At 41.5% G+C, this 14,448-nt stretch overlaps 1 protein-coding gene across 5 annotated transcripts in view; it reads right to left on the bottom strand.

The window, feature by feature from the left end:
- The window catches only part of MSRB3 (methionine sulfoxide reductase B3), a 183,848-nt gene extending 169,783 nt beyond the window's left edge, over positions 1 to 14,065 (bottom strand). The window contains exon 1 of one of the 5 annotated variants that reach the window (XM_009247982.4): positions 13,669 to 14,065. In XM_009247982.4, coding sequence (XP_009246257.1) covers positions 13,669 to 13,891 — 223 coding nt within the window. In that variant the 5' untranslated portion in view covers positions 13,892 to 14,065. 5 annotated transcript variants of the gene reach the window in all.
- Between the last annotated feature and the right edge of the window lie 383 nt (positions 14,066 to 14,448).

The following is a 14,448-nucleotide window of genomic DNA, read 5'->3' as shown; positions in this document are numbered from 1 at the left end:
ACTTCAACATTCAGAAGTGAGTTGAAGGAGAAAGAACTAGCAAAGAAGATCAAGAAGGAGCAGAGGCCAAAAAAAAGGAGAGGTCAAGGAAAGTGTTGTCTCAGAATGATGATGATGGTGATGATGATGATGATGACAATGACGACACCAGTTAACTTACTGGGAATTAACTCTGTGAATTACTGTGCTAAGTAATTCACATATATCCTCCCCTTTAATGATTACAATAACCTATGTGGTAGATACAATATTATCTCCATTCTATAAGTGACAAAACTGAGGCACAGATAACTAATTTGCCTAAAATCATATATCTAACAATAACAGAAACCAAGAGAAAAGACAATTTCTAGCAGGAATGGGTGGTCAGTGTATCAAATGCTCTGAAGTCAGGAAGACAGGGACCAAACTGAGCTCACTGGGCTCAGTGATATGAACAGCATTAGTGGCTTCAACCAAAACTGTTTCAGTGGAATAATATAGATGATTCTTCTCTTTTCCTTAGACTTTATATCCAATCAGCAAGGTCTCAGTTCTGCCACCACCACTGTGGTCCAAACCATTATCAATTCCTATCTGAACCACTGAAGTAGGCCTAAATGGTTTACTGCCTCCACTCTTGGCCCCTACAATCCGTTCAACACAAAGCAGCTGGAGTGATTATTTTAAAATGCAGATCAGATCCTGCCAGTGCCTACCTAAAATTCTCTAATGGCTTCCATCACACAGAACACTATCTAAATTCCTCATAATGATCTAAAAGCCCCATATAATCTGGTCTTCTTCTTTGCCCTAACTCTAACCATGCTCTCTCTTGCTCCTACCACAAAATAGTCTACTTACTCTTTCTACAACATGCCATGCTGGTTCCAAACTGAGAACGAAAGACCCTGAGAATGAGGTCCTGTGTTTCTCTGGTCCATACTGTAACCTCAGATTAGACAAGTTAGTGCCTGACATGTAACAGGGCTCAATACATATTTTTGGATGGATGGCAGATAAACAGAGACAGCAAGGATGTAAGCAACTTGTAAAATAGATTGATCGTGGGATGGGGACAGGTTTGAGCAGGCTTTTTGTTTTTTAAGATGAGAGATATTTAAACATGTTTAAATAAGGGATATTAGGAAATTACCCAAGAGCTTGGAAAAACTTTAAGACATCAAAAAAGCCACAGAAGCTGGGTGTGGAAACCAAGAGAAAAGACCTGTAATCCCAGCGCTTTGGGAGGCCGAGGTGGGCAGATTACCTGAGGTCAGGAGTTCAAGACCACCCTGCCCAACATGGAGAAACCCCATCTCTTCCAAAAATACAAAGATTACCCAGACATGGTGGCAGGCACCTGTAATCCCAGCTACTTAGGAGGCTGAGGTAGGAGAATCACTTGAACCTGGGAGGCAGAGATTGCACTGAGCCGAGAGCGTGCCACTGCACTCCAGCCTGGGTGACAAGAGTGAGACTCCATTGCAAAAAAAAAAAAAAAGAAAGAAAGAAAGCCACAGAATACAGGAAAAAAGATAATTAGCTAGCTAGCTACCTTAGGAAAAAATTAAAGCTGTAAAAGAAAGTTGTGTTACAAAGTTGTGGTACATCACTGCCAATGCTTCTTCTGTAATTTGAGGGGTTTGGGTAAAATCAGTAGTTTCCAATCACTATCAAAAACTTTATTTCCCCTCATGAACTCTCTTGGTTATTTCACACTGAAAAGGAGTTCTGATTAGCAATTATATATGTCTGATTTTAAAATATTCACTACTTAACAGATGCAACTTACTTGAAAAAGTCAAAGCTCAGGAAGATTAAGTGATTCTTCTAAGGTCATATCAATATTTTTCAAAAGAGGAAGGCATTGTCCAAATATGAAGAAACTAGCCCGAACACACACAGGAAATCAAGGGAATCAATTCCAAACCACAGACCAAAAGTAAAAAACTGAAATATTTTAGAAGGGTAACAAATAAGGCATACATTTCCCACCCCTCCCAATTAGGAAAAAGAAAAGCAATAGTGAATCCCAGAGAATTTTTAAAAGACCTGTAGAACAAAATCATGGAAAATTACATTGTGTCATGGCTTTGAGCAACTGGTGTTGTTCAGTAGAACCCATCTGAACATCACACTAGGGCCATTCTCTTTTGAATGTCATAGAAACGTTTAAATATCTTAAAAAGTTAAATGGGAAAAAGCATAATTAAAAGAAAAGACTACATAGGAGTCAAAGTAGTGTAATGATTACAAACACGGACTCTGGAACCAGACTGCCAGATTAAATCACAGTCATACAAATTACTGAACACTCTTGCCTCAGTCCTTAATCTTAATATATGATTTATCGTGATGATATTGTATTTCCTTGATAAAACTGTAATAAATAAATAAATATTTAGAATAGTGCCTGACACATAGCACATATCTGTAAGTAGTTGGTATTATTATCACCATTATCATCACTATTATTATTATTTTTAAATATATAGATAATGAAGCTTGAAAGTAATAGGATAAAATACAGATTTGACTTCACAGGAAAACACAAGAATCCTAATGGATAAATGTCCAAGGAGCATAAATAAATTAAAAAGTTGAAAAACATATGGATAATAAATGCTAAGTTTTAGAAAGATGAGTTATATACACCAATATAGATAACATAAACATAATTTTGTGGGGGATAAAGAAAACATGGTACACATACATCATGGAATACTACATAGCTATAAAAAATGTGATCATGGCCTTTGAAGCAACATGAATGGAACTGGAGACCATAATCCTAAACAAATTAATGCAGGAAAAGAAAACCAGATGCCACATGTTCTAAGTGGGAGCTAAACATCGAGTACACATGGATATAAAGAAGGGAACAATCGACACTGGCGCCTATTTGAGGGTGGAAGAGGGGTAAGGATTGAAAAATTACCTATACCATTCTGATTACCTGGGTGACAAAATTATCTGTACACCAAACTCCCACGACATGCACTTTACCCACGTAACAAACCTGCATATGTATCCCTTGAACCTAAAATACAATTTAAAAAGATAAAAAATGCAGGTCACAGAGGATACACAGCAGATGATAACTTTTTTTTTTTTTTTTTAGATAGAATCTCACTCTGTCACCCAGGCTGGCGTGCAATGGCACAATCTTGGCTCACTGCAACCTCCGCCTCCCAGTTCAAGCAATTCTCCTGCCTCAGCCTCCCGAGTAGCTGGGACTACAGGCACATGCCACCATGCCGGCTAACTTTTGTATTTTTAGTAGAGACAGGGTTTTGCCTTGTTAGCCAGGCTAGCCTCGAACTCCTGACCTCAGGTGATCTGCCCACCTCAGCCCCGCAAAGTGCTGGGATTACAGGCGTGAGCCACCACGCCCAGCCGATAACATTTATATAATGTTTTAACATATGCAAAACTGAACAATATGATATAGAGACATACACCTATGATAAAACTATAAAGAAAGCAAGGTTTATCAGTTATTTGTGTTCAATGATAATCACAAAATATAGGACTATGGGTACTTCTGAGTACACGAAATGTGTGTCTCACAGGCATCTTTCACATTTCATTTCTGAGGCTGGATGAGGGTACCCAGATTTTTTCAAAATATTCTTTATACCTTATATAGACACTATATATTCTTTTTTGTGTATAAAATATTCTCTCATAAAAAGGACAAATCTTATAAGTGAATTTTACAGGCAAGAGAAGATACTTTCTAAAATCATCAAATTAGCCAAGTTTTTTTCTTTAAAACTCACAGTGAAGTTTTTTAAACAATAAGACCAGATTAACCAACCTTAAGAGTTAAATATATTTAATAGGGTAATCAGAGGCAAATTCCGATGGTAATATATCCTGCTAAATGAGGACTTTTGTCATCTGAAATCTATTGTCAAGCATAAATAAGCAATTCCCAGCTGTACATTTAGAAAGACATAATTTCTAGTCCTTAATACCATTATTTCAGATGGGATATTTAATATGATGCTTCTGATACATTGTAATCTATTCTTTAAATACTAAATCTTTAAAAGGGTTATGTAACTTTGCCAATAGCTCAAATTACTGGGCACACTAGGCTATGAAGCTCAAATATAAGATCTTAGATGCAGTGTAACATTTATAGTGAATTGCACAAGATAGTCAACTTGAACAAAATATTAAAAACAGACATAATTTTGCATACCGTATTAAATATATTTTTCCGTTAAAAATTACAGAAATTTGGAGACTTTAAAATAATCCTTAAGTTACAGAATCTTTTTTTTTTGCAGGGGGGGACGGGGTCTCGCTCTCTTGCCAGGCTGGAGTGCAGTGGCATGATCTTGGCTCACTGGAACCTCCGCCTCCCGGGTTCAAGTGATTCTCCTGCCTCAGCCTCCTGAGTAGCTAGGACTACAGGCGCACACCACCACGCCCAGCTAATTTTGGTATTTTTAGTAGAGACGGGGTTTCACCATGTTGGTCAGGATGGTCTCAATCTCTTGACCTCGTGATCCGCCCGACTCGGCCTCCCAAAGTGCTGAGATTACAGGCATGAGCCACCATGCCCAGCCTACAGAATCTTAAAGCAACATCAGGTATTACCCAGTCCAATTCATTCATTTTGCAGATATGAAAACTGAGGCACAAGAAGCTTAAACGACTCAGGCAAAAACAGGACTAGAAAAACCTAGTTTTCCAATTCACTGTCTAATGTTTTCACAATACTACACTGACTCCCCTGCAACACGAACACATACACAAAGATGCAAATATGTAAATGAGCCTATAATTTTTCAAGTGGCTCTGCACGCAGGTAAACATGCTCTGCCCTCAGCCCTCCTCTTCCTGGCCCCCTAAGGTGATCTGACTAGAAGGCATATTCGCACCCCACAAAATCAGAAACAAGGGGGACTACAGTGCACTTTTTCCTTTTTGCTCTCAATTACTGTGAGACAAGTTGCAAAACAACTGTTACAGGAAGATATGACATTATCTTTCCTTAGCTACACACCACTAATCTAAGATAAAATAAGTATTCACCTATAATAGGCCCTATAGTTCTCTCTCAACCCCAACCAAACTCAGGTTCTCTGACAATCAAACACAACAAAAACAAAAGAAATGTACTGGGCGTGGAGGCTCATGCCTATAATCCCAGCACTTTGAGAGGCCAAGGCGGGAAGACTGCTCAAGCCCAGGAGTTCAAGACCTACCTGGGCAATATAGGGAGACCCTATCTCTACATAAATTTTTTTTAAAAAATTAGCCATGCATGATGACACAAGCCTGTAGTCCCAGCTACTCAGGAAGCTGAGGTGGGAGGATCACTTGAGCCCAGGAGGTCAAGGCTGCAGTGTGCAGTGAGCTATGATCCTGCCATGGCACTCCAGCCTGGGCAGCAGTGGGAGACCCTGTCTCCAAAAAAAAAAAAAGGGAGAAATGAAAGAACAAACACAAAATTTAGGGCTATCTAATTTATACAAGGACTGTCCCGAGTTGTTTTTCAGTTTTTGGTTTTGCTTTTTTTTTTTTTTTTGAGAAAGGGTCTCGCTCTGTCACCCAGAATGGAGTACAGTGGTGCAATCATAGCTCACTGTAGCCTCGAACTCCTGGGCTCAAGCGATTCTCCCACCTCAGCCTCCAGAGGAGCTGGGACCACAGGTGCATGCCACCACACCTTGCTAATTTCTTTTTTTAATTTTTAGTAGAGGCTAGGTCTTGCTATGTTGCTCAGGCTGGTCTCGAACTCCTGGCCTCAAGTGATCCTCCTTCCTTGCCTCCCAAAGTGGTGGGATTACAGGCATGAACTACCGTGCCTTGCCTGAGTTTTTTTTTTTTAATAGATTCTACCATGTGGCACAGGCTTATTTTCAATAATGCCCTAAGTCTTACATATGTACTGAAAGATGTTTTTGTCTTTAAATAAAATAAGTGACCCAAGAAACCATAAGGATTTGTTATGTAATTTATAGTAACAGAAGACATGTCACGGCTATAACGGAGACCTGTAGGTGTATACTCACATGCAAATCAACTAAATTTCACTTTAAAATAGCACTGTAGTCCTAACAACAATGCTCATATACCTAAAAATATAATTTTTAAAAAGTATTTATTTATTGTATCTGACTTCTTAATCCCTGAGACTATTTAAAAGTCCAGTCTTAGTATAAAGTACATTGTCTGGCATAACATACATAAATTTTATTGTAAGAGGATTCTGAAAAGGGGTTTCCCTGTCATTCCAAAATTTCCGCTATGGCTCAAATTTTCAAATAGAAGTTTTCCCCCATACCCCACATTCTAAAGTAAGAGAACAATGAGCTACTCGAAGTTGAGACCAGAACTTCCTGAGAGTATCCATAAAGCAAGAAATCAAGTGTCCATAGACTCTATAAGTCATAATTTCCACATGTATACTTTCCAAATATATGAGAATGTTTTTATATTTACAAGAACTTATTTCAAAGTTTTATAGTAGCTTTTGCTGTTACGTATTTTCTCAGTCAACAGATACTAAAAACATAATTACTACTACATGGAAGGGTCTCCATTATTTTTAAAGAGTTGGAAATTACTCAATACTATATACTGTATGTAAATGTGTCACTTTAGACAAATGTTATGAATAATATACTATTTTTGTAAACCTAGAATCAGGATATACCATTCGCCTGGGAACTAGACCCTGAGAAAACACTTCCTGGTTTTTTGGGAATTTTTGTTTGTTTTCTGAGACAGGGTCTCACTCTGTTGCCCAGGCTGGAGTGCAGTGGCATGATCTTGGCTCACTGCAACCTCTGCTTCCTGGGCTCAAGCAATCCTCTCACCTCAGCCTCCTGAGTAGCCGGGACTACAGGCATGCAACACAATGTCCAGCTAATTTTTGTAGTTTTTGTAGAGATGGGTCTCACTATGCCGCCCGGGCTAGACTCAAGTGATCCACCCGCCTCAGCCTCCCAAAGTGCTGGGATTACGGGCATAAGCCACCAAACCCAGCCGAAAACACCTCCTATACCAGCATTCTTTCTCTGTTTCACCTATATTCATCTCCACATTTTATAAACCTCTTTAATCTGTGTAAATAAAGCCCTCTCATAAAATAAATTCCCTCAACTTTCCTTTAGGAAACCAAGTATCAATAAATAGCCCTGAGGCTTCCACATCAGCACAGCTGGGTAACCCAATCACAGCAATGCCCAGTAACAATGCTGCTCCAGGCTACTACAGCCAAGTGTCAGAGATCAGGGTATAGTGACCAGAGTGGCCAACTCAAGTAAGTGTACAGGAACCTTGCAGTCAACACTTGAAGAGATAAGGCAAGCAAGGAATTTTGTAAAAATGAGGGAAGTATGTGATTTATCATTACTTTTCATTTTAGATTTGGAAGTTATCAATAATTATTTTATGGATAAGAACCTGACCATGGCCACAAAAAGTGACCATAAAGGACCCCAAAAAAGTATAAAGAGTACTCCATCTGGTGGAAATGTTATCTTCTTCACATTGTCCAGTCTTGGGGAAGAAGAGGGAGGAACAAGGAGGAGTGTGAGACACAATGTGTGTTCAAATTGGTGATGATGAAGACATTTAGGAGTTAGTCCTTTATCTGAAGAAAGATAAGAAGCCACTGAGGGAGAGTTAAGCAGGAAAGAGGGGAAATGATTTTGTAGTTTAGAAAGGTCATTCTGGATGCAGTGTCCTTTGTCCAACATTTCCCATGTATTATCTCTCAAGTTAGTAAATGTGATGTCCCCTCAACAAGGAAAGCTCATGAACAGAATGCCATATACCAACTCGGCATCTTTTAAAGTCAGATCAAATTCTCTCTTCTCTATGATGCTTTTCCTGTACCCTTCCTTTTACTCCAGCTAACAAATGCTCTCTTCTTCTCTTTATTTTTAACTCTCCTTACTCATACATGTTTTATTTCCAGCCTTGATCTCTCCCTCCAAGTTCCAGTTTCACACTTCGGATTCTACTACACATCTCCACAGGAATATCCTACCAGCACCTCAAAAGCAAGAGATCTAGAACAAAACTTATTTTTACCTCCACCCACAAACCTGCTGAGATCACATTCTCTCCATCACCCAGGCTTAACATCTTATGTCACCTTTTATTCATCCCTTTCTTTCCCAATATCCAATTGCTTATATCTGTCCAATGTACTTTAGCAACACTTCTACTGCGTTGCCGCTATTCTCGTTAGGTCTTCATTCCTTAAGAGAAACTCTCAAAACACTTCTTTATTGGTCCTATGACTTATTTCCCAATTTAATTAATTCTCTAAACTATTAGATTATATAACCTATCATTCACCTCTGATTATGACATTTCAAGGATCAAAAATGTCAGTCTCATAACTTACTAACCCAATCCAAGTTCCCTAACAGCATTAAAAGCCTTCCACTTAATTTTCCATATTTGTACTTTATTGTCCCACTATTCCTCTTTATACATGCTCATTTTCTTCTACACCTGTCCTCTCTATCTGATCTGGTAAATTCTGGGTGCTCAACAAAAGCTGATTTCCTTCCGTATGAGTTGCTGTCCTCTCCTTCCCCCTGCCATCTCAGTTGCAGGAAAGCATCCTATCATTTGTATATTCCCTCTTCATACAGGAAATTAGAGTGTTCATGGAAAAGCCTGTAAAATCTAGGAAACAGACAAGTATTAAGAAAGAAGAGCAGAGTGATTGAACTCCAATTTCAAAAGAAGAAGACAGCAGCAAGCAGGATACCATAAAAGCATCAGAGTATTTGAAAAAGTCAGAATTGTTATACCTAGAACAATGGATGCTGAGAGCCTATCAGAATTCTTCTAGCTGAGTGCAGTGGCTCACGCCTGTAATCCTAGCACTTTGGGAGGCTGAGGCTGGCAGATCACTTGAGGTCAGGAGTTTAAGACCAGCCTGGCCAACATGGTGAAATCCCATCTCTACAAAAAAATACTACAATTAGCTGGGCATGGTGGCAGGTGCCTATAGGCCCAGCTACTCAGAAGGCTGGAGTGGGAGAATCACCTGATTCCAGGGAGTTCGAGGCTGCAGTGAGCCATGAGTGTGCCACTGCACTCCAGTCTGGGTGACAGAATGAGATCCTATCTCAAAAAAAAAAAAAATTCTAGGTGATTCACTGACATATGGAATTTATAGTTTAGTGAAGATGAATATATATGGACTTAACTACAACACAAGACAATATAGTAAAAGTTGTACTCCAACCATGGTCCAAAACACCTTAGAAGCACAAGGAAATTACAAATTCTGTGGTATGAGGAAAATGTCACAAACTACCATCTGACAGAGGCCTTGAAGACTTCAACCTGTTGTGATAGAGAAGAGGTCCAGGCAGTAGGAACCGCCTAAAGGAAAGGTAGAGGCAGAAAATGTTAGATACGTGTGAGAAATAGGAAAACAACTGATTAATTCTCAGCCCCTAAACTATTGCTGTTTCAAATATCTCTACCACTTATAGTTTTAATGAACTTATCCTAAAGAGCCACTGGAGGTCAGCATTTTATTCAGTGAATTCCTAAAAATATGCAGATGATTATTTGCAGAGTGAATTAGTTGTTATCAGAGAAAATGTTCACAATTCATTTTAAGGACTATAACCTCATAACATAAAATGGAGAAATGCAAAATCAAACCATCCACATGGCTGTACTATGTACACCAGATACTCTAGAATTAGAAGAGACTTTAGGGAAAATCTAGGTCAACCATGTGATCTAAACTGTGTCTATCAGGTTCTACCTCCCAGGAATTTAGGATCAAGGCTCAATAATATAGTCCCTCCTTATGAAGGGACACATAAATACTCAGGAGCTGCTGAGCAGCCACATCTAACCATGAAGAGAAAAAAAAAAAAAAAAAAAAAAAACACCAGCAAAGAAAAAACAGCGAAGCAAACTAGAGACAGGGAATATTCTAGATTTTTCCAGTCCCTTATCTCAGGCCCTAAATGAGGTCTGCCTGCATTTGACTTCCAATGGTTTTCCAACAAATTCCTTTCCTCCTTTTTGCTAAAACTAGTTCATTTCTGTTACTTGCAATAGAAGCTTAGAGGCAATAACCAAAATCTTTCATAAAGTCGATTGATGCGTTTGTTTGATCTTTTCCATACTTTCCTTTTTGGTACTTCCCTTAAAGCCATAAATATGACTTCAGCATACTATACAGACAAATATATGAACAGGGATGAGGGACTGTGCTGAGCAATTTTTTTTTTTTTTTTTTTTGAGACAGAGTTTTGCTCTTGTCACCCAGGCTGGAGTACAGTGGCATGATCTTGGCTCACTGCAACATCCGCCTCCCTGGTTCAAGTTATTTTCCTGCCTCAGCCTCCTGAGTAGTTGGGATTACAGGTGCTCGCCACCATGCCCGGCTAGTTTTTGTATTTTTCGTAGAGACAGGGTTTCACCATGTTGGCCAGGCTGGTCTCAAACTCTTGACCTCAGGTGATCTGCCTGCCTCGGCCTCCCAAAGTGCTGGGATTACAGGCATGAGCCACCACACCCAGCCTGTGCTGAGCATTTTAAAAGGAAAACCCATCATGGGCAGGAAAGAGAAAATACAGAATATTCAAAGTAAATCCTTGAGATACAGCAATAAGAAATGCTAACTAACAACTGGCAAATTAAATAGCTGATTATCCTCCCATCCAAATCCAGTTTAATTCTGCTAAATCAGATAGGTAGATCCAATTCAATCTTCTCTGAGGTAAGATCAAAAGGTGATAACCCATTATAGGCTATTTCATCTGGAATGCTCACAGACAACTAGCCTTCCCAATCACAGGAATGTTTGGATGCTCTCTGGCGGTATCCCTAACCCAGACCTAAATAACAAAACTGAACATCAAACTGTCTTAAGGCCTGGGCTTAACTATCCCCGAAAAGCAGTTAGGCATTTACCCTATGACATAATCAGCACTTTCTGCTATTAGATGAGGAAGAAAAAGTAATAGAAGCTTAACATGGAATCTGTCCAGGTATGTATGTATCTTTGTGCATGTTCCAGGTATTAACACAATCCTGAGACAGATCTGGACTCTCCAAAGCTGGACCACACCCATCACATCTGGCTATGGTAGACCAGATTGACATGTATAGCAAGTCACAGGCTGACAATCAGAAGTTTGAACCACATGTAGTAGGTGGCTCTGCAGAGTTACATAAACAAAAACAATATTATAGGATCTTGGAGTTAGAAGAGACATGGAAACTGTCCAACTTAATAATTTTACCAAGAAGCTAAACGTGGGAATCAAATTCATCAACCAAATCCATAACTATGATAAATTAATTATACAGGTGCAGATAAATTAGAGGGATTGTGACCAGATTATGACAGAACCAAAAATGCAGTGGTGTGATCACGGCTTACCACAGCCTCGATCTCCCTGGCCCAAGCAATCCTCCCACTTTGGCTTCCCAAGTAGCTGAGACCACAGGAGTGAGCCACTATGCCCAGCTAATATTTTTTTTAATTTTTGTAGAGACAGTGTATCCCTATGTTGCCCAGGCCGGTCTCGAACTCCTGGGTTCAAGCAATCCTCCTACATTGGCCTCCCAAAGTGTTGGATTACAGGCATGAGCCACCACACGTGGCCTTAAATTATTAAACGGCATATGTATTAGAAAAACTGATTAACCTTACTGTTAGGATAGTCTTTGGATATTCTTTTGAGTTGAGCAAAATAGTAAGGATTTCTGACTTAATGGATTAACATCTTAGTTAAAATATTAGAACAAGCACTTTCAAAAACAAAAAGCAATGTGTTGATTCAAAATCTAAATTACATTGTATGCTGCAACCTTGCCATACAAGCAGTTTAAGCACTGTGACAAAATTCTAGATGGCAAAGAGCTACTTATCTTAATATAAAAATTTCCAGATATTCATATAGGGCCCTAATAAAAGTCATCAGAAATTAGACTGATATATCAGCTGGGACCAAAATTAAAAGAATACATGTTTAAATGGCCCAAATATAAACTTGATGTTCAAAATTACTGGCAAGGGGCCAGTACAGTGGATTCTGGTCTTCGAAGGCCGTTTCACCACAAGTATTAGGTAAGTCAACACATCACTGAGGAAAAAGAAAGCATACATTTGTTTCCTGGCAATAAAATCCACTCTTCACTATCCAGCACAGTATTGTTTAGAAATCCATTGAAAAACGTGAAATTAGAACCTGTTGTATTTCCCAAGAAGTGCTATTAAAGTTACTTCCAAAATATGAATCTATAAAAAACAGGGTTTTTTTGAAAAACAATACTATGCAGAAACAAACATGAAACTGATATCACTGCTCAAGTTACTATTTACAAATTGCAAATTGAATACAGTTAAATACTGTAAATATCTGCCATTAATCTGAACTGACAATTTTATAAGTTATATGAACCCTGAAGATTTTTTTATAGACAAAATTGTCTTTGAAAATCGGTTTTGCCACCAGCGCTGCAAATGAAATATGAAGAGATAAACCAGAGTACTAAATATAATCTATACTTCATAGAGTCATGTTTCAACTAATTTATGAGTCCTAGTTTGCCATATCTTATTTGACAACTTAGTCTATTGGTAGAAAAAACAAAAGCAAACTAAAATCTCCTAAGTAATCTCAGCTCTAAGGAATTATAATTTATATTCTTCCATTCCAGATAAAATTAAGAAGCAAGAAGCTTTGACTACTACTCATCACAAATGTAAAAGTCCATGCAATTTCACATTTACCTTTATCCCTACCTTTGTACTTTCAAATAACTGCTTTTTAAAATAATAATCTGATATTAAATCCCCCCAACAGTTTCCACATGATTCAAGAAGATTATCTTATAAAGTCTTACTATAACGACTTCAGAACTGCCACTTCCGATAGCTATTAGCCCTAAACCAAATAAGGCAGGAACAGCACTTTTCATTCATGTAGTTTGACTCGAAATAGTCCAGTGTAAAACTTCAAAAATAGACTTGGATGCCTTTTTCTGCTTAAAAACAAAACAAAACTGATACCTGGCAAACTCGGGGTTCTGTTCGATTTTGGCCTGTGAAATGCCAGCCGGGCCCGCGGGAGTCTGGCCCAGCAGCGGGGCAGCAGCGCAGGGAGGGCGGGCGGCGGGTGCGCTCCCGGGTGCGCCCCTCCCTGCCGCCTGCCCGCCGCCCCGCGCCCCCGTCCTCTCCGAGGCGCGCGGCGAAAAGCGCAGGCCTGGCGGGCCGGTTCCCACGCCCCGGGCCCGTTATCTGAGCGGCAACCCTGGCAGGGCCGACGCACAGAGCAGAGGACTCCGGGATGGACCCCTCCCCTTCCTCCCGCGGGCTGCCCCGCCAGATCCCTCTCTCCGGGGCCCGCGCGGGGCGAGAGGCTCCCGCGGGTTCAGGTTCGCTCCCGGGACAGGATAAGGTGTCAGTGAGGCTGCCAGACGTCTCCCGTCGGCGGGTGGGGGGGGGAAACCAGCCCTGACCTCCTTCCGTTCGGCCCCTCACCGCTGGCGCGGGGCGCAACCCTTCTGCTCCCCTTCTCGGCTGAGGCAGGGGCTGTCCCCGCAGGCGGCCGAGGGGGCGCAGCAGGCGCAGAATGGAATCCCGGCTCGGGGTCACACCCTAACGTGGCAGGGTTGGGGTGGGAGGAGTGAGGCGAGGAGGGGAGGGGAGCCCGAACTTACCGGACTGCGCACTTCCCAGAGCCGCGGCCAGGCAGAGGCAGAGGCAGAGGCAGAGCGAGAGGGGGCGCGGGAGGGTCCGCTGCGGGCTCATGGAAAGGCCAGGCAGCCGCCGCCGGTGTCCGAACCTCGCTCCCTCCCTCCCCGGCTCCGGGCGACGGACGGGGCGGCGGGAGGCATGACGGGAAATTCCTGGGCACGGGCAGCCGAGTCCAAATATGAGCATAGGAGACGAGCGAGGGAGGACCACGGAGGGCGCCGGCCGTGGACGGGGCCCGCTGCCCGGGGCTCGGCGGCCGCCAACTCCCTCCTCCTCTGCCCTGTCCTCTTCCTCCTCCTCCTCCTCTGCACCGTCCTCCTCCTCCTCCTCCTTCTCTGCTCAGCCCTCCTCCTCCTCTCCTCCCCCTCGTCCTCCTCTGCCCCAGGGCTGCCGGCCGCCTTCTGGCTGGGGGCATCCCTTTCCAACTCGGGACCCCAGACCACAGCCAAGCGCCCACGTGGCGTGTTCCACCTGAGACGCCAGGAGTGAGAAACGGACAAACCAACACGAAGAGACCGGACAGCGAGCCAGGGACCTGTGGGAAGACGTGTCAGGGGTTGAGAGCGTTGGTGGTGAGGGGATAAAAAGTTGTGGGAGAGTGAAGCAGGAGCAGGGCTGCCAGTTAGTTACTTGGCCATCCTATACATACTGAAAAAGCACTCACTATAATACAGAGAACCAGCCGCCTGCGTTCCAGGTGAGCTGGCCCTCTCTAGCAGAGGAGGGTGATTGTGTGTTCTTGG

The sequence above is a fragment of the Pongo abelii genome, chromosome 10 (genome assembly GCF_028885655.2).
Source record: "Pongo abelii isolate AG06213 chromosome 10, NHGRI_mPonAbe1-v2.0_pri, whole genome shotgun sequence".
Lineage (NCBI taxonomy): Eukaryota > Metazoa > Chordata > Mammalia > Primates > Hominidae > Pongo > Pongo abelii.
The sequence above is the reverse complement of the archived record's forward strand: the minus strand, read 5'-3'. Positions and strand labels throughout refer to the sequence as shown.